Source organism: Tachyglossus aculeatus, chromosome 8, assembly GCF_015852505.1.
Source record: "Tachyglossus aculeatus isolate mTacAcu1 chromosome 8, mTacAcu1.pri, whole genome shotgun sequence".
NCBI lineage: Eukaryota > Metazoa > Chordata > Mammalia > Monotremata > Tachyglossidae > Tachyglossus > Tachyglossus aculeatus.
In genome coordinates this window covers 7,231,123-7,252,242 of record NC_052073.1, presented here as the reverse complement: position 1 = coordinate 7,252,242, position 21,120 = coordinate 7,231,123, and the positions used below count along the sequence as shown (strand labels likewise).

General features: G+C 45.6%; 1 protein-coding gene across 2 annotated transcripts in view; it reads left to right on the top strand.

Moving 5' to 3' along the window:
* Positions 1–1,939: 1,939 nt before the first annotated feature.
* SLC13A3 (solute carrier family 13 member 3) overlaps positions 1,940–21,120 on the top strand; it is a 58,795-nt gene continuing 39,614 nt past the window's right edge. For both annotated transcript variants that reach the window (XM_038750160.1, XM_038750159.1), the window contains exon 1: positions 1,940–2,084. In XM_038750160.1, the coding sequence (XP_038606088.1) occupies positions 1,974–2,084 (111 nt within the window). In that variant the 5' untranslated portion in view covers positions 1,940–1,973. The remainder of the gene's footprint in view (positions 2,085–21,120) is intronic.

The following is a 21,120-nucleotide window of genomic DNA, read 5'->3' as shown; positions in this document are numbered from 1 at the left end:
GATCCCTGTCCCCGCAGGAGGTGCCCTGGGTTTGGGATCTCCCTCTGGCACACCTCCTCCAGGAGGCCTTCCCAGACTAAGCCCTGCTTTTCCTCATCCCCCCCCCCACCACGTCACCGCGACTTGTTCCCTTTGCTCTCCCCTCCCCCCCCAGTCTTCCCACCTCACAGCACTTAGGTATATATGCCACCTGTCTGCTGTGTGACCTTGGACAAGTCACTTTACTTCTTTATGCCTCAGTGACCTCATCTGTAAATTGAGGATTGAGACTGTGAGCCCCACGTGGGACAGGGACTGTGTCCAACCCGATCTGCTCGTTATCCTCCCCAGCGTTTAGTACAGTGCCTGGCACATTATTATTATTATTATTATTATATCTATAATTCTATATATTCATATTGATGCCTGTTTACTTGTATCGATGCCTGTCTCCCTCCCCCACTCTAGACTGTGAGCCCGTTGTGGGCAGGGATTGTCTCTCTTTATTGCTGAATTGTATTAGAGAAGCAGTTTGGCTTAGTGGGTAGAGCACGAGTTTGGGAGTCAGAGGTTGTGGGTTCTAATCCTTACTCTGCAACTTGTCTGCTGTGAGACCTTGGGCATGCCATTTCACTTCTCTGGGCCTCAATCCCCTCTTCTGTCAAATTGGGATGAAGACTGTGAGCCCCATGTGGGACAACCTGATTACTTTATATCTATCCCAGTGCTTACAACGGTGCTTGGCACATAGTAAGTGCTTAACAAATACCATCATTATTTTTATTGCTATTATTCTCTGGACCTCAGTTCCCTCATCTGTCAAATGGGGATGAAGACTGCAAGCCCCACGTGGGACAACCTGATGACTTCCTATCTACCCCAGCGCTTAGAAGAGTGCATGGCACATAGTAATGATGATGATGATGATGATGGCATTTGTTAAGCACTTACTTTGTGCCAGGAACTGTTCTAAGCACTGGGGAGGATACAAGGTGATCAGGTTGTCCCACCTGGAGCTCACAGTCTTAATCCCCATTTTACAGATGAAGTAACTGAGGCACAGAGAAATGAAGTGACTTGCCCAAAGTCACACAGCTGACAAGTGGCGGAGCCGAGATTAGAACCCATGACCTCTGACTCCCAAGCCCGTGCTCTTTCCACCGAGCCACGCTGTTTCCAAGCTTCTTAGTAAGCGCTTAACAAATACCATCATTATTATTATTATCACTCTCTGGGCCTCAGTTCCCTCATCTGTCAAATGGGGATGAAGACTGTGAGCCCCACGTGGCACAACCTCGTATCTCCCCCAGCGCTTAGAACAGTGCTTGGCACATAGTAAGCGCTTAATAAATGCCATCATTATTATTATTATCATTCTCTGGGTCTTAGTTCCCTCATCTGTCAAATGGGGATGAAGACTGCGAGCCCCACGTGGAACAACCTCGTAACTCCCCCAGCGCTTAGAACAGTGCTTGGCACATAGTAAGCGCTTAATAAATGCCATCATTATTATTATTATCATTCTCTGGGTCTTAGTTCCCTCATCTGTCAAATGGGGATGAAGACTGCGAGCCCCACGTGGCACAACCTCGTCTCCCCCCCAGCGTTTCGAAGACTGCTTGGCACATAGTAAGCCGTTCATTAATGCCATGATTTTCTTTTATGATGCTTTCCAAGCGCTTAGCCCAGTGCTCTGCGAACAGTAAGCGCTCCCTCAATACGACTGAAGGAGGGAATAGGGCCGGCAATTTTCCGGGCACTTTCCTGGGCAGGGGCGAGGGCACGTGGGCTGGGCTGGGGGTGGGGTTTTTTGGGGGGGAAGGGGCCACCAGCCCGGACCCCTGTCCCCTCCCCTCCTGTCCCCTGTCCCCTCCCCCGTCCCGATCCTCCGCCCCCCGGCCCGGCTGGGGGTTTAAAGCTGCAGGCCGCGGGCTCCTGTCCTGGGCATCTGGGCTGGGCATCCAGCCGGCCACGGTCCGGGGCCCTGGGGGGCGATGGCTGCTGTCGCGGCGCTGGCCAAGAAGTTATGGTGCATCCGGAGAGTGTTGGTCCTGCTGGGCACTCCGCTGCTGCTCACGCCCCTTCTCTTCAGCCTCCCGCCCAAGGTAACCCCCAAACCCCCCTCCCTGCACCCCCTCTGGATCCTGGACCCCCGGCCCCAATCACCATCCTTGCCCAAACACTCAGCCTCTGCTCCGGAAAAAAGGGGTGTTCTGCTTCTGAGCCCCCAAACCTGTCATTCAGCCTCTGCTCCTCAAAACGGGGTGCTAGGCTTCTGAGCCCCCAAACCGGTCACTCAACCTCTGCCCCTGAAAACGGGGTGTTAGGCTTCTGAGCCCTGAAACCAAACATTCAGCCTCTGTGCCTTAAAACGGGGTACTCGGTTTCTGAGCCCCAAAACAGGACACTCAGCCTCTGCCCCTGAAAACGGTGTGTTAGGCTTCTGAGCTCTGAAACCAAACATTCAGCCTCTGTGACTTAAAACGGGGTACTCGGTTTCTGAGCCCCCAAACCTGTCATTCAGCCTCTGCTCCTCAAAACGGGGTGCTAGGCTTCTGAGCCCCCAAACCGGTCACTCAGCCTCTGCCCCTGCAAACGGGGTGCTAGGCTTCTGAGCCCTGAAACCAAGCATTCAGCCTCTGTGTCTTAAAACGGGGTACTCGGTTTCTGAGCCCCAAAACAGGACACTCAGCCTCTGCCCCTGAAAATGGGGTGCTAGGCTTCTGAGCTCTGAAACCAAACATTCAGCTTCTGTGCCTTAAAACGGGGTACTCGGTTTCTGAGCCCCCAAACAGGACACTCAGCCTCTGCTCCTGAAAACGGGGTGCTAGGCTTCTGAGCCCCCAAACCGGTCACTCAGCCTCTGCCCCTGCAAACGGGGTGCTAGGCTTCTGAGCCCTGAAACCAAACATTCAGCCCCTGTGCCTTAAAACAGGGTACTCGGTTTCTGAGCCCCAAAACAAGACACTCAGCCTCTGCTCCTGAAAACGGGGTGCTAGGCTTCTGAGCCTCCAAACCAGTCACTCAGCCTCTGCCCCTGCAAACGGGGTGCTAGGCTTCTGAGCCCTGAAACCAAACATTCAGCCTCTGTGCCTTAAGATGGGGTACTCGGTTTCTGAGCCCCCAAAACAGGACACTCAGCCTCTGCTCCTGAAAACGGAGTGCTAGGCTTCTGAGCCCCCAAATCGGTCACTCAGACTCTGCTCCATAAAAAGGGGTACACGACTTCAGAGCTCAAACGCCAGACCCTCAGCCTTTGCACCTGTAAACGGGATGCTTGGCTTCTGACCCTTAAAACGGGACACTCAGCCTCTGGGTCTAAAAACGGGTCACTCAGCTTCCAAGCCCTAAAACTTGCCACTCAGCCTCTGTGCCTTAAAACGGGGTGCTCAGCTTTTGAGTCCAAAAACTGGCCACCCAGCCTCTGCACCTTAAAGCCAGTTCCTTCGCTTCTGAGCACTAAAATCTGCCACTCAGTCTCTGTGCCTTAAAACGGAGTACTTGGCTTCTGAGTCCCCAAACCGGACACTCAGTCTCTGCACCTTAAAATGGGGTGTTCAGCGTCTGATCCCTAAAACTTGCCACTCAGTCTCTGCACCTTAAAATGGGGTGCTCAGATTCTGAGCCCTAAAACCAGACACTCAGTGCCTGCACCTTAAAATGGGGTGCTCAGATTCTGAGCCCTAAAACCGGACACTCAGTGTCTGCACCTTAAAATGAGGTAATCAGCTTCAGAGCCATAATAATAATAATAATAATAATGATAATTATGGTATTTGTTAAGCACTTGCTATGTGCCAAGCACTATTCTAAGCGCTGGGGTAAATACAAGGTAATCAGGTTGTCCCAAGTGGGGCTCACAGTCTCCATCCCCATTTTAAAGATAAGGGAACTGAGGCACAGAGAAGTTAAGTGACTTGCCCAAAGTCACATAACTGATAAGTAGCGGAGCTGGGATTAGAACCCACATCCTCTGACTCCCAAGCCCGTGTTCCTTCCACTAAGCCACACTGCTTCATATTTTTGAACAAGACAGAGAGTAGTGGTAGTAGTAGTAAATTGTTGTAGTAATAGTGATAATAATGGTAGTAACTGTGGTATTTGTTAAATGCTTATTCTATGCCAAACACCGTACTAAGCAATCATGTCCCACTTGGGGCTCACAGTCTAAGTAGGAGGGAGAACAGGTATTGAATCCCCATTTTGCGGATAATCAATCAATCAGTCAATCAATCAATCATATTTATTGAGTGCTTACTGTGTGCAGAGCACTGTACTAAGCGCTTGGGAAGTACAAGTTGGCAACATATAGAGACGGTCCCTACCCAACAGTGGGCTCACAGTCTAGAAGGGGGAGACAGAGAACTAAACCAAACATATTAACAAAATAAAATAAATAGAATAGATATGTGCAAGTAAAATAAATAAATAAATAGTGTAATAAATATGTACAAACATATATACATATATACAGGTGCTGTGGGGAAGGGAAGGAGGTAAGGTGCGGGGGATGGAAAGGGCGGCGGGGGGGCGGGGGGATAAGTGAAATGAGGCCCAGAGAATTCAAGTGACTTGCCCGGGGTCACATAGCAGACAGGAGGCTGAACCGGGATTAGAAGCCCAGCCTCTTTCCACTAGACCACACTGCTCCCATAATAGTGCTAATATTCATTCATTCATTCATTCAATCATACTTATTGAGCGCTTACTGTGTGCAGAGCACTGTACTAAGCGCTTGGGAAGTATAAGTTGGCAACATATAGAGACGTTCCCTACCCAACAGCGGGCTCGCAGTCTAGAAGGGGGAGAAAGAGTAATAGTAATAGTAGTAATAGTAATAATAGTAATTATTAAGTGTTTGCTGTGTGCAAAGCAGTGTATTAAGCACCGAGAAAGAATACACAGATGGCCATTAGACAAGAGAAGACCTTTTTCCAGTTGGCTTCTCTTTATTTCATAGCTTGGGCCCTTTCTGTGGGTGGGAATTTTGGGGGCCAGAGAAACCTCTTCTGGCCAACAACCCACTTGGAATGATCCATACTATTGCGGGATCAAAGTGTTACAGATAATTCAAATCCACTGATAATTCACAGATAATCCTAACACCTTCATTATTTTTTACCCAAAGTACTTGCAAGTATCAACATGGACTGTTACCGCTCTTCCCTGCTCTCTGAAGGTAGTGCTAAATAATAATTGTGGTATTTGTTAAGCGCTTACTTTGTGTAAAACACGGTTCTAAGCACTGGGGTAGAGACAAGATAATCAGGTCGAGGCTCACAGTTTAAGAAGGGACTGAAGCAGAATGATCTAGTGGAAAAAGTAGGGGTCTGGGAATCAGAGGACCTGGGTTCTAATCCACCTCCATCACTCATCCACTATGTGACCTTGGGCAAGTCACTTAACTTTTCTATGCCTCTGTTACCTCATCTGTAAATTGGGGATTAAGACAGTGAGCCTGGACTGTGTCCAACCCGATTAGCTTGTAACTACCCCCACACTTAGCGGAATGCCTGGCACATAGTAAGTGCTTAACTAATAACCATTAAAAAACAAATAGTCCACAGCACATAATAATCCAGGATAGCATAGAGAATGAAAAAGTAGCTATGTACAAGCTCCTGCTTAAATTTCAACCGTGAAGTAAAGCCAAGAGTTGGAAGATTTAGGTTGCATAATAACCAGACCCAGAATCAGACATAGATCCAGGGGGCTTTGACTCAACACCAAACAAGGTAGAATATTCATTTTACTCCATTTCTGCTGTCTCTGACCATTTCTCGGGATTGGGGCATGAGGAGAACTTTTAGATGCCTTCTTGGACTCTTCTTCCATGAATTTGTTCATTCATTCAATCGTATTTATTGAACGCTTACTGTGTGCAGAGCACTGTACTAAGTGCTTGGGAAGTACAAGTTGGCAACATATAGAGATGGTCCCTACCCAGCAGTGGGCTCACAGTCTAGAAGGGGGAGACATAGAACAAAACAAAACATAACAAAATTAACAAAATAAAATAAATAGAATACATATGTACAAATAAAACAGAGTAATACATTTATTAAATTTATTGCTTGTTGGTTTTAAGGCTACTCGGCCACAACCACTGGCTTCCAAAGTTCTTCCTCAGCTTCTCCCACAGTTCCTCAGGGCACACACTTTGACTCCACCCAAGCTAACCTGTATCTCATATTCGACTTTCCGGAGACTTATCCGCCGCTCGTGCCTCTCCTTCTGCATGCCCCTCTTCCCTCAAAAAATGACGTACTTCCATGCTTTCAACCTAAAAAGCCACCAAGAGGTAGTTCCTGTTTAATCCCCGTTTCCCTGATCAGGCTGCTACTTTAGTCCCCCTCAGCACCTGTGTCTATTTGGATTTATTTAATAACCTGCTTTTGTTTTTATCATTTGTGTCCATGTTTCAATTCTCATTCCTATTATATGCTTGTAAATTATGCCTGTTTGCATGTCTCACTAGGCAGTAAGCTCCTTGAGGGCAGAGTTTTGCACTCTTATATGTTCCTGAGATTCTAGTACAGTGCTGGGCACCCAGCAGGGTTTCAGTAAGTACTGATGATGATGATGATTGATGATAATGATGACAAAGATGATCCTCATGAAATATTGTGATTCCTGGGGACCCCCAGACAGTGACATTTACTGCATGCAGAACACTTGGGAGAGTACAAAGCGACAAAGTTGATGGACATATTCTCTGCCCACAAGCATCGTACAGTCTAGAAGGGGAGACAGATATTTATATAAACAGGTTATGGATATGAACACATGTGCTTTGGAGGATGAGGGTGGGTGAATTTCAAGTGCTTAAAGGGCACAGATCCAAATGGAAGTGCGATGAAGAAGAGAGAAGAAGGAGGAAGCCATTGGTGCCACTTCAGGTGGACTTTAATCAGTTGCATGATATTAGTACACACAGAATTTTCTGTGTTTACTGCCTTCAACTTTCTCTTTGGTTGGCTGATGGATGTAACTCTGTTTTGGCCAAAGCCTTGTTAATAATAATAATGGTATTTTTAAGTGCTTACTATGTGCCAGGCACTGTTCTAAGCGCTGGGGCAGTTAAAAGCAAATTGGTTAGACACGGTCCCTGTCCCACGTGGGGCTCACAGTCTTAGTCCCCATTTTACAGACAAAGTAACTGAAGCCCAGAGAAGTGAAGTGGCTTGGCCAAGGTCTCACAGCTGAAAAGCGGTGGAGTTGGGATAAGAACCCAGGTCTTTTGACTCCGAGGCCCATGCTCTATATGCTAGGCCATGCTGCTTCTCTTGTTCCGCTGATGGGGTTTGGGGAGAGGTCTCTCAGCAGGGCCGCAAACAGAATCCATCTTGCATGGCCGTGTGTCCGGGCATTCAGTCTCATTTTTTGGCTGAGCGGCCCCTGCTCTCAGAAGCAGTCTAGGGGGTATGTGGCTCCCTTCTGGATCTGTCTTCTGAGGCGCAAATTGGCTCGCTCAGTTACAGACTTGTCAGTCGGGCTTACCGAGCCAGACTGAAAGTTGCCACCGTTTAGATGGTGCCTTTAGAGCCAGTGCCGATGGAACCTTGGGGTCCTGCTGGGGTAGTAGTGGCCAAATGACCCATGTAGGCCCCAGATTAAGCCCGTGAATGAGCCCCACTGGGCCACTGTTCTGGAGCCTTCCTACGGTGCGAGCCCCAAATGAACTCATGTTTCCTCTAAATGTGCTTTCGGGAAATGTTCCTTCATTTCATCACATTATTCATGATTAGGGGGAAGCAGCGTGCCTCAGTGGAAAGAGCCCGGTCTTGGGAGTCAGAGGTCATGGATTCTAATCCCAATTCCGTCGTTTGTCAGCTGTGTGGCTTTGGGCAAGTCAGTTCACTTCTCTGTGCCTCAGTTACCTCATCTGTAAAAGGGGGATGAAGACTGCGAGTCCCACATGGGACAACCTGATCACCTTGTATCCTCCCCAGTGCTTAGAACAGTGCCTTGCATATAGTAAGTGCTTAACAAATGCCATCATTATTATTATCACAGTCTAAGTCAAAACAAAGTCTACAGTAAAACTCAAGGCATCCTCATTCGATTGATCAATTAGTGGTATTTACTGAGCGCTTATTCTGTGGGGGCACCATACTAAGTGCTTGGGAGAATGCAAACAAATATGAGTAATAGATTTGATCCTTTTTCTCAAGAAGCTCTCTCTCTCTCTCTCTCTCTCAGTTAATCAGTGGTATGCATTGAGTGCTACTGTGTCGGGGGGGGGCGGCGGGGGCACTGTACTAAGCACTTTGGAGAATACAAACAATAGCATTTTGAGACTTGATCCCTGCTCTCAAGGAGCATTCTCTCTCTCTCTCTCTCTCTCTCTCTCTCTCTTTCTCTCTCTCTCTCTCTCTCTCTCTCTCTTTCAATCAGTGGTATTGATTGAGTGCTTACTATATGCAGGGAACTGTATTAAGTGCTTGGGAGAATACGAATACTAGTGTTGGTAATAATAATAATTATTATTATTGTACTTGTTAAGGGCTTATTATGTGCCAAGCACTGTTCTAAGCACTGGGGTAGTACAAGTTAATCAGGTTGGACATAGTCTTAATCAGGTTGGACATAGTCCCTATCCTACATGGGGCTCACACAAGAGTGTGCTCACACAAAATCCCCATTTTTACAGATGTGGTAACCAAGAACAAGAGAAGTGAAGTGACTTGCACAAGGTCACACAGCGGACATGTGGTGGAGCCGGAATTGGAACCCAAGTCCTTCTGACTCCCGGGCCCATGCTCTATCCACTAAGCCAAGCTGCTTTTCTAGGCTTTATCCCTGCCCAGGAGCAATCTCTGTCTTTCAATTCATCAGTGGTATTTATTGAGCGCTCACCTTATTGTACTTGGGAGATTACAATAAAATAAAGTTGATAGACATGACTCCCATCTTCAAGAATCTTACAATGTAGTATCTCTCCAGCCTACCAATCAATCAATTATATCATGGAGAGCTTTTTGTGTCTTCTTATGGTATTGACACCTGTCTACTTGTTTCATTTTGTTATCTGTCTCCCTCTTCTAGACTGTGATCCCGTTGTTGGGTAGGGACCATCTCTGTCTGTTGCCGATTTGTACTTCCCAAGGGCTTTGTACAGTGCTCTGCACACAGTAAGCGCTCAATAAATACAATTGAATGAATGAATGAAATAACCTCTCCTATCAGTCAATCATATTTATTGAGTGCTTACTGTGTGCAGAGCACTGTACTAAGCTCTAGGGAGAGAACACTGTAACAATAAACAGGCACATTCCCTGCCCACAACTAGCTTACAGTCTAGAGGAGAGGCAGACATTAATATAAATAAATTACAGATACATGAATAAATTATAGATGTATAAATATATTGCAGATTTATTTACTCTGGCCCAAGGCTCCTCCCTTGGGAGAAATGTGTCTGTTTATTGTTGTACTCTCCCAAGCACTTAGTACAGTGTGCCACACAAAGTAAGCACTTAATAAATATGATTAAATGAGCATCTTTATAAGCAGCTCCCTTATCTTCATCACTACAGTTCCTCCAAGGGGTAGGGTTGGAATAGGATAGATAGTTAAATTACAATGATAATTTTGGTAGTTATTAAACACATGATCTGTACAAGAACCTTAGGGTAGATAGAAGGTAATCACCTTACAGACAGTCCCTATCCCACACAGGGTTCACATTCTAAGAGTCCCTATCCCACACAGGGTTCACATTCTGAGAGAATGAGTGCAGGTATCCTAGTCCCATATTAACAGGTGGGTAAACTGAGGCCCAGAGACACTAGATTATTTACCCGAGATCACACAACAGGCAAGTGGCGGAGCTGGAATTGGACTCAGCATCTCTGATTCTAAGTCCCGTACTCTTTCTGCTAGACCACCTCCTAATCTTCCCAGAGTCAAATTACATTTCATCTCTAGATTGTAGGCTCGTTGTGGGCAAGGAACGTGTCTACCAACTGGTACAGATAGCAATCAGATTTCAGTCGCATTGAATTAATCCAAATTTGTGTAAAGGGTTGTGACTGAAACTCTGCTCAGTTAGCAAATCATGCCCAAAGTTGAGAATGTGATTGGATCTGTGAAGTTCCCATTCCTCTTCTTGCTCCACTTTTTCTCTAAACCATTAAGTTCCTCTAGACTATAAGCTCCTTGTGGGCAGGGAACTTGTCTCTCAACTCTGTTGTATTGCTGAACTCTCCCAAGCACTTAGTACAGTGCTCTGCACACGGTAAGCATTCCATAAATACGATTGATTTTTTGATTGATTTATTTTTCAGCCACCCTTTACCCCTAACCCCCAAGCGACTATTGTCTCTTTACTTCTCTTCAAGCCTTCCCTTTCAAGGTGGAAGTTTTAAGGAAAGGCTGCTTCTCCAGGGAAAAAGGAATTGTTTTCTTTTTTCCTTGTGTTAGACTGATCTGACAGTCTCTCCTCCTCGGCTTGTGGTCTGAAGGGACCAAATTCCCCTGTTTCCCCCTTTTTAAAGTGAACAAGAGCTTCCCTTGTTTGGCTGTTTCTGTGTTTTCTCTCTGGACTTTCAAACACTGGTAGTAACCCCCAAAGACTGGAATTTGGAGTCTTAAAAATAAGTATCAGCACTTTTTAAGTGTTTGCTCCTTTTTCCAGTCTTCTCCTTGCTGGGGACTCTTTAAGAAAAAGACGGTCCCTCATCTGGACCTGGAGGTAGAGTAATGGAACATATAACTTCCTAAGTACTTTTCAGTGCTAAGATTTGGTGATTCTCTAATTCACTCCCACTAGTCTTGAAAAAATCACATCAATTCCCGATTATTTGCAAGTGGATTTTCCACTGTGTGGGTTTTAGGCAACAGATATCGAAATCTACTTCAGCTGTTTAGAGAAGCAACATGGGCTTGTGGATAGAGCACAGGCCTCGGGGGGGAGCAGGAACTGGGTTCTAATCCTGGCCTAGCCACTTGTCTGCTGTGAGGCCTTGGGCAACTCAATTCACTTCCCTGTGCCTCATTTCCCCCATCTGTAAAATGGGGATTAAGACTGTGAGCCCCATGTGGACATGGATTGTGTCCAACCCTATTAGCTTGTATCCTACCCCAGTTCTTAGCATAGCACATAGTAAGTGCTTAACCTTTACCATTAGGTAAAAAAAAATCTGTAGGCAGTCCTTCTGTGTTTCTTTGATTTTCTTCCATGCTGTAGCACTCTCAGATTGCAACAGTGCCTTTCTCTGGGCTCAACTTTATTATAATTCTTATTATTATCATTAACATAATTAACTCACCCTTGGTCCCCTGTCTCCGTTGTTCAATCCTGGGACTGATGTTCCTCGCTCTCCAGCTGGGCCCAAGCTTCTGCTCCTGTTTGTTTTATCTGTTGTTTTCTAATATCCAGGCCACTTCTCCCCTCAATTTGTGCAGATAATCCAAGTGCCTGTTGCATAATCAATAGAGCATTCAATGGAGTTTATTGAGTGTTTACTGTATGAAGAAAGTGGAGTGAGTTTTTCTTAATATTATAATTATGGTGTGTATTAAGTGCTTACAATGTGCCAAGCACTGTTCTAAACACTGGGGTAGATACAAGGTCGTCAGGTTGTCCCACGTGGGGCTCACAATCTCAACCCTCATTTTAAAGATGAGGTAACTGAGGCACAGAGAAGTTAAGTGACTTGCTCAAGATCACACAGCAGACAAGTGGCAGAGGCGGAATTAGAACCCATTACCTCTGTCTCCCAAGCCTGTGCTCTTGCCACTGAGCCACGCTGCTTACTCAATGGAATTTATTGAGCATTTATGTTTTGAACAGAGTGGAGTGAGGAATAGACGTGTTCCTTGTCCTCAAGGAACTTATAGTCAAGCTGGGGAGACAGCTATTAAAAGAAATTACAGATAAAGGAAGCAGCAGACTATAAGGGTATATACGTAAGTGCTGTGAGATGGGAGTGACCTTTGTTAGTAATAGAGTCCTTCGTGGGTAGGGACTCAATTGCTTAGATGATGAGGTAGGGAGGAAAAATAGAGTGGGGAGATGAGAGGCTAGTCATGGAAGGCTTCCTGGAGGAGATAGGATTTTAGAAGGCCTTTGAAGATGGCCCACTTCTTTTTTGATGATATTTGTTAAGCACTTACTAGAGGCTAGTCAGGGAAGGCTTTCTGGAGGAGATATGATTTTAGAAGGCCTTTGAAGATGGCCCACTTTTTTTTGATGGTATTTGTTAAGCACTTACTATGTGCAAAGCACTGTTCTAAGCACTGGGGGGAAACAAGTTGATCAGGTTGTCCCACAGGGGCCCTCACACTCTTAATCCCTATTTTACAGAGGGAGGAACTGAGGCCCAGAGAAGTTAAGTGACTTGCCCAAAGTCACACAGCTGACAATTGGAGGAGCTGGGATTTGAACCCCTGACCTCTGACTCCAAAGCCCGGGCTCTTTCCACTGAGCCACGCTGCTTCTCTTTTTCTTTTTCATACCTTCTCTTTTCTTCTCTTTTTCATACCTCTTCTCTGACTGTTGGGCTTGTTCAAATACCTCTGGTCATAATAAGGATTCTGAACTCCTCAGAACTTTAAAACGTTAACATTTCTTCTCAGAAAGGAGCAGGCTGTTCATGGCACGAGGAGTAATTTTTTTACAGAAGGCAGAAAGTGGCAGACAGTACTAAAATCCTGATATGCTGATAGTAATAATAATTATAATAAAGTTGAGCCTGGAAGTGAGACACTGTTCCAAGCACTTATCCTATCTGCCAGGTACTTTATCCCATCCCTCCGTGATTACTGCATCAACCTCCTCACTGACCTCCCTGCCTCCTGTCTCTCCCCACGCCAGTCCTTACTTCACTCTGCTGCCCAGATAATTTTTCTACCAAACTAATCAGTCTGTTTCCCCACTCCTCAAGAATCTCCAGTATTTATCTACCCCCACGCACATCAAACAGAAAGCCCTTACCATTGGCTTTAAAGCTCTCAGTCACCTTGTCCCCATAATAATAATAATAATAATAATAATGGCATTTATTAAGCGCTTACTATGTGTAAAGTACTGTTCTAAGGGCTGGGGAGGATACAAGGTGATCAGGTTGTCCCATGGGGGGCTCACAGTCTTCATCCCCACTTTCTAGACTGTGAGCCCACTGTTGGGTAGGGACCATCTCTATATGTTGCCAAATTGTACTTCCCAAGCGCTTAGTACAGTGCTCTGCACACAGTAAGCGCTCAATAAATACGATTGATTGATTGATTGATTGATTTACAGAGAAGTGAAGTGACTTGCCCAAAGTCACACAGCTGATAATTGGTGGAGCCAGGATTTGAACCCATGACTTCTGACTCCAAAGCCTGGGCTCTTTCCACTGAGCCACGATACATCTTACTTCCCTAATTTCTTACCAAAACCCAGCCCACACACTTCACTCCTCTAATGCCCACGTATGCACTGTATCTTGATCTCATCCATCTCTCCCTCAGCCTCTTGCCCATGTCTTTCCTACAGCCCGGGATGCCCTCCCTCTTCATATCCAACAGATGATCACTCTCCCCATCTCTAAAACCTCATTAAAAGCACATCTCTTCCAAGAGGCCTTCCCCAACTAAGCCCTCATTTCCTCTTCTCCCACTCCCTTTCCACTTGGATTTGCACCTAGTAGAGTGCTTGGCATACAGTAAGCGCTCAATAAATAAATTTGTACTTCCCAAGCGCTTAGTACAGTGCTCTGCACATAGTAAGCGCTCAATAAATACGATTGATAATGATGATGATGATGATACAATCAAATGAATGAATTTGCATCCTTCTCCAGGGAGAATGAGGCCAGAGAGGTCAAGCAGCTCACTGATGTTCACACAGCAACAGACCTAGGACTGGAACCCAAGTGTCTTGAGTCTTCCCACGGTTCTTGATAATAATAATAATAATGATGATGGTATTTGTTAAGTGCTTACTATGTGCAAAGCACTGTTCTAAGCCCTGGGGGGATACAAGGTGATCAGGTTGTCCCATGTGGGGCTCACAGTCTTAATCCCCATTTTACAGATGAGGTAACTGAAGCACAGAGAAGTGAAGTGACTTGCCCAAAGTCACACAACTGACAATTGGCGGAGCCGGGATTTGAACCCATGACCTCTGACTCCAAAGCCCGGGCTCTTTCCACTGAGCCACACTGCTTCTCTGCGAGCAGGGGCCTGGGAGTCGGAGGACCTGGGTTCTAATTCCGATCCGTCACTTGCCTGCTGTCTGACCTCGGGCAAGTCACTTAATTTCTTTGTATTTCTGTTTCCTCATCTAAGGCACGGAAAGGTTAAGTGACTTGCCCAAGGTCACAGAGCCAGCCAGTCAATCCATCAGTGGTACCTATTGAGTACTTACTGTGTGCAGAGCACTATACTAAGCACTTGGGAGAACACAATAGAATTGGTAAACAGAGTTTGTAAACAATGTCTTCTGCCCACAAGCAGCTTACAGCCTACATGGGGTGACAGACATCAATATAAATAAATAATTTGTAATATATCACTTATAGTATAGTGCTTGGCAAGTGAAGGATCTGGGATTAGAACTCTAGCCCTTCTGACATTTGGGACTGTCCTCATCCATTAACTCATGATGCTTCAACTATTGGCATTATTTAAGCGCTTACTAAGTGCTCTGGTAGATACTTAGAACAGTGCTTGGTACATAGTAAGTGCTTAACAAATACCGTCATTATTATACAAGGTATGAGATAGGTCACAGTCACTGTCCCTTACAGGACTCACAACCAATCTTTTCCCCGTTTTACAGATGAGGAACCTGAGATGCAGAGCCGTTAAATCACTTGCCCAAGGTTGCTTGACAGGCCAGTGGCAGATCTCCTGACCCCCAAGTCCTGTGCTCTTTCCACCAGACCACGTTTAAGCGCCTAAATTGTGCAAAGCACTGTACTAAGCATTGGGAAAGTGCAGATGGATGAAATATAGACATGGTCGCTGGCCCTCAAGGGGCCCACAGTCTAAGAGTAAGATGGAAAAGGGGACTGGTGACAGACGCCTAAAGGAAGCTGAAGATGAGAATTTAGAAGTTAAGGATGACGACAGATAAGGCAAGAGAAGTAGAGCACTGTGGGTAGAGGACTGTGGTTTCAAGCTTTTGGCCGCCCAGTCAATCAATCAATCAGTCTTATTTATTGAGTGCTTACTTTGTGCAGATCACTGTACTAAGCGCTTGGGAAGTACAAGTTGGCAACATATAGAGACAGTCCCTACCCAACAGTGGGCTCACAGTCTAAAAACAGTCCAACAGCCGCAAATGTCATAGCCATAGCCACGGTCTTATGGGCATTCTACAAGTCACCTGCCCTGCTTTTGGAGGTCGGTGAATGTTTGTAAGAAGTTTGGAGGAACTGCATGCTGCTGGGGACGCAGGGAGCCATTTTAATGAGCTTGTCAGAACACCTGCTAATGAGGTTGTGGCGTCTTGTCGAGAAGCTCCCCTGGCAGCCCTCGGCAGGCTTGGCACTTCCAGGACTGTGCTCCCAGGCTTCAGATGATCTCTTTGCCCCTAGAAGCTTAGAGTTTGGCTGAGTCAGAGCAAATTTATTAATGAGAGACAGTGTGGCCTAATGGAAACAGCAAGGGACGTGGGACTCAGATGATCAAGGTTCGAGTCCCAGCCCTACCTCTGGCTTCAGCCCCATCCTCAGTGCCACAGCACTTATGTACATATCTATCAATCAGTCAATCAATTATTGAGCACTACTCTGTGCAGAGCACCGGACTAAGCGCTTGGGAGAGGACAAAACAACAGAATTAGAAGACATGTTCCCTGCCCATAATGAGCTTAAGTGATATATTCTTAATTATTAATTTATATTAATGTCTGTCTCCCCCTCTAGGCTTTAAGCTCCTTGTAGGCAGGGGATGTATCTACAACTCTGTTGTATTGTAATAGTAATAACAATTATTATGGTATTTGTTAAGCGCTTAACTATGTGCCAGGCACTGTACTAAGCGCTGGGGTGGATACAAGCAGATCAGGTTGGACACAGTCCCTGTCCCACGTGGGGCTCACAGTCTCAACCTCCATTTTACAGATGAGGTAACTGAGGCCCAGGGAAGTGAAGTGACATACTCAAGGTCACACAGCAGACAAGTGGTGGAGACGGAATTAGAATCCATGACCTTCTGATTCCCAGGCCCATGCTGTATCCACTACGCCATGCTGCTTCTTGTACCCTCCCAAGTGCTTAGTTCAGTGCTCTGCACATATTAGGTGCTCAGTAAATACCTGCTGTGTGATGTTCGGAAAGTCACTTAACCTTTCTGTGCCTTAGTCTCCTCATCTGCAAAATGGAGATAAGATGGCTGTTGTCTCTCTGTCAGACTGCAAGGCTGTGCCTCATGAGAACTTTGTATCCATCACAGTGCTTTGGCACCTAATTAAGCAATCAATCAATTCGCTGGCTGGCTGAGGAGTTGTGGGGTGTCGAACAGGGAGTATCGACATTCCCCAGTTTCCCTTGGAACAGGGGTCATTTTCAGAGACCTCTGTATAGATCCTCCCCTAGTTTCCCTTGAAATGGGGTCATTTTCAGAGACCTCTCTTCAATGTTACCATCTCTCAGTGGCCATCCCCAAATCCTGTCCAACCCCCATGCTTTTCTGACCTCCATCAGCAAATCGTTTAATGATATTTATCGAGTGTTTACTCTATGCTAGGCACTGCATTAAGCCCTTGGGGAAGTCCAAACCAACAGAGTTGGTAGACACAATCACTTCCTTCAAGGAACTTGGAGTTTACAGCAGGGAGACAGACATTAAAATGAATTACAGATAGAGGAAGTAGTAGAGTATAAAAATTTGGATATAAGTGCCATGGGGCTGAGGTGAGACTCAAAGTGCTTAAGGGATACATAACCAAGTACATAATTGACGCAGAGGGGTGGGCGGTTAGGAGAAATGAGGCCTTAGCCTGGGAAGTCTTCTTCTAGGTGATGTGATTTTAAGAGGGTTTTGAAGGTGGGGTCTGTCAGGTATGAAGTAGGAAGAAGTTGTATATAGTTATACAGGGAACAAGTCAGGGCAACGCAGAAGGGAGTGGGAGAAAAGGAAAGGCGGGTTTAATCAGGGAAGGCCTCTTGGAGTAGAGGAGTCTTCAATAAGGCTTTGAAGAGGGAGAAAGCCATTGTCTGTTGGATTTAAGAAGGAAAGGCATTCCAGGCCAGAGGCAAGGACTTAGGCAAGGGATCAGCAGAGAGATAGATGAGGTGAAGGGACAGCAAGAAGGTTAGCATTAGAGTAGCGAAGCGTGTGGGCTGGGTTGTAGTGAGAGAGCAGTGAGGTGAGGTAGAAGGGGGAAAGGTGATGGAGTACTTTAAAGCCAGTGGTGGGGAGTTTTTGTTTGATATGGAGGTGTACGGGCAACCACTGGGGTCTTTTGAGGAGCGGGGTGACATGTCCTGAACGTTTCTGAAGAAAAATGATCCCTGCAGCAAAGTGAAGTATGGACTGGAGTGGGAAGAGATAGGAGTCTGGGAGGTCAGCAAGGAGGCTGATACAGTAATCAAGGTGAGTTAGGATAAGTGAAGGTCCTTCTGATTCTCAGGCCCGGGCTCTTTCCACTAAGGCCTTGCTGCTCTCTGTGGACAGATATCATGTCTACTAACTCCGTGGTAGTCTCCCGAGTGCTTAGCAAAGGGCTCTGCCCAGAATAAGTGCTCAAAAATACTATTGATTCCCTCTTAAACCTTTTCTTCGGTAAGTGTTCAATAAATGCAGAGTTAGGAGTTGATGAACTGGGAAGCATGAGTCTATCGATGATAGACAGTTTTCACTGAGCCTCTACCTTGTGCAGAACACTGTACTAAGTACTTGGGTAAGTAAACATGGTTCCTGTCCTTAAGGAGCTTACAATCTAGCCATCTCCCGGCTTAAACACAGAGAGAACATAGGAATGGTAGAAGGTAAAGCTTTGCCATATGGGCAGCAGCGATGCCTAGAGAAAACCAGAAAGTGGCAAATTCATTCATTCTTTCATTTGATTGTATTTATTGAGCACTTACTGTGTGCAGAGCACTGTACTAAGCGCTTGGAAAGTACAATTCGGCAACAGATAGACAATCCCTACCCAACAATGGGCTCACAGTCTAGAAGGGGGAGGCAGCCAATAAAACAAAACAAGTAGATAGACATCAATAGCATCAAAATAGATAAATAGAATTATAGATAAATGCACATCATTAATAAAATACATGTACAAATATGTACAATATGTAAATATGTACAAATAAACACCAGTGCTGCGGGACGGGGAAGGGGGTAGAGCAGAGGGAGGGAGTCGGGGCGATAGGGAAAGGAGGAGGAGCAGAGGAAAAGGGGGGCTTAGTCTGGGAAGGCCTCCTGGAGGAGGTGAGCTCTTGAATCAGTGGGGGAGGAATTATTAGCAGAGTGGAACCATCATGGAGATGGACTGGATATGTGGAGAGCGGATATCCTGTTGACCAACAATATCGCTGTTGGGGTCAGGTTGTCCTCTCCCAGCTGCACATAATATTAATAATTGTGGCATCTGTTAAGCACTTACTATGTGACAAGCACTGTACTAAGTGCTGTAGTGGATACAAGATAATAAGGTCAGATCCAGCCCCTTCCCACATGGGGCTCATAAGCCACTGGGGAGGGAGAACAGGCATTGAATCCCCATTTTAGAGAGGAAACTGAGGCACAGAGAAGTTAAGTGATTTTCTCAAGGCCACACAGCAAGCAGGCAAGCAGCAGAGCAGAGATTATTCAACCATATTTGTTGAGCTGTTACTGCGTGCAGAGCACTGTACTAAGCACTTGGGAGAGTACAATATAAAAATGGACAGTCATATTCCCTGCCCACAGCAAGCATACAGTTTAGAGTAGAAACTGGGTTCTCTGGCCTGTGCTGTTCCCACTCGGCCCCACCACTCTCTGCCACAGTCAATCCCCCGGCAAACACTTGGCCCCAGGATTCACAAGCTCCGAGCATTCATTTCGGCTAGCAAGAAGGCCAGTATGGCAATTGGTCAGCTTGCTGAGAGCTGGAGTTGGGGGGTCATCATCTGTGCATATTGACTTGAAGTAAACCAAATAATAATAATAATCATAATAATAATAACGGTATTTGTTAAGTGCTTACAATTCGCATTCCATGTAAGTCTCCATTCGACGCCGAATAACTTTTGGCAGTATCGTACTGGCACGTGAGATCAAGAAAGCTATACGATAATTGTCCTTTCTTTCTAGAGGAGCAGTGTGGCTCAGTGGAAAGAGCACGGGCTTTGGAGTCAGAGGTCATGGGTTCAAATCCCGGCTCCACCACTTGTCAGCTGTGTGACTTTGGGCAAGTCACTTAACTTCTCTGGGCCTCAGTTTCCTCATCTGTAAAATGGGGATTAAGACTGTGAGCCCTCCATGTGGTCTAATCACCTTGTATCTCCCCAGTGATTAGAACAGTGCTTTGCATGTAGTAAGTGCTTAACAAATACCATTATTATTATTATTATTATTATTCAGTATTGGAACATAAACTGGTTTCTTCCAATCAGATGGCCACTGAGTGGTTAGCCAGACCTGGTGACGTAATTTGGTAAGGACTTTCACCGATTCCTCTCCAGCTGCCTGAATAATAATAATAATAATAATGATGGCATTTGTTAAGCGCTTACTATGCGCAGAGCACTGTTCTAAGTGCTGGGGTAGATACAAGGTAATCAAGTTGTCCCACGTGGGGCTCACAGACTTAATCCCCATTTTACAGATGAGATAACTGAGGCACAGAGAAGTTAAGTGACTTGCCCAAAGTCACACAGCTGTCAAGTGGAGGAGTCGGGATTTGAACCCATGACCTCTGACTCCAAAGCCCGTGCTCTTTCCACTGAGCCACGCTGCTTCTCTGAAGCACCTCCATAGGAAGCCTATCAAAGCCAGGTGCCTTATTTTTGGCAAGACAGTGTAAAGCTGATTTAACTTCAATTTCCATGATGAGTGGCTCTAATTCCAAAGGAACTTATCTTCAAATACTTCTTGTACATTGCTATCTTTCTGGTCTAGTTCCTGTATTTATTCCTTCCATCTCTGTTTGATTCTACCAGCATCATTTACCATCAGTCCAACTTTGCTTTTGACAAAGCCAATCCGAGGATCAAATGTAGTGTGGCTCAGTGGAAAGAGCCCGGGCTTTGGAGTCAGAGGTCATAGGTTCAAATCCCGGCTCCGCCAATTGTCAGCTGTGTGACTTTGGGCAAGTCATTTCACTTCGCCGGGCCTCAGTTCCCTCATCCGTAAAATGGGGATGAAGCCTGTGAGCCCCCTGATTACCTGATTACCTTGTACCCCCCAGAGCCTAGAGCATCATCATCATCAAATGTTCCCTTAATTTTCTGAAATAGTGATCTTATCAACCCACATTTGTTATTGACTTCCATTTCTTTACATATGCTGCTATAATATTCCCGTTTGTCCTTCCTGGCAGAGCGCTGGAATTCTCAGTTCAGTTCTTTAATCGGGTTCTTTTGTCCTCTGATTTTTGCTTCCTTCCTTTTTCTGGCTACTTTCAGCACTATGTTCAACATCCATTTTGGTTTTTTTCTGCTTCCTGACCTTTTGCAATACTGTGTCGCTTTCTTCTTTGATGACAATTTGAATCTCCATCCACATTTTCTCTGGTTCCTTGCTTGTGGGACTAAGTTTGAATCTCCATCCACATTTTCTCTGGTTCCTTGCTTGTGGGACTAAGCACCTCACAACTGTTTTTTACACAATCCTTAAATACAGGAGTAATATCCGTCAGGTCATATTTGGGCAGCTGTAAGGCATAACTGATTTTTTTAAGCTTTAGTCTGAGTTTACACCTTAATAGCTCATGATCTGTTCCACAATCAGCTCCAGGCCCTGTTTTTGCTGCCAAATAGAACTCCTCCATCTCTTTCTGCAAATAATATAGTCGATTTGATTTCTACATAGTCCATCTGGTGAAGTCCATGTGTACAGTTGTCGTTTAGGTTGGATAAAGAAGGTGTTGGCAATAAAGAAATCATTTGATTCACAGAAATCAATGTCGGTCCCCAGCTTGATTCCGATTTCCAAGGCCATGTTTTCCAACAACCTTCATTTCCATTCCATTACTCTTGAATTCCAATCCCCAGTGAT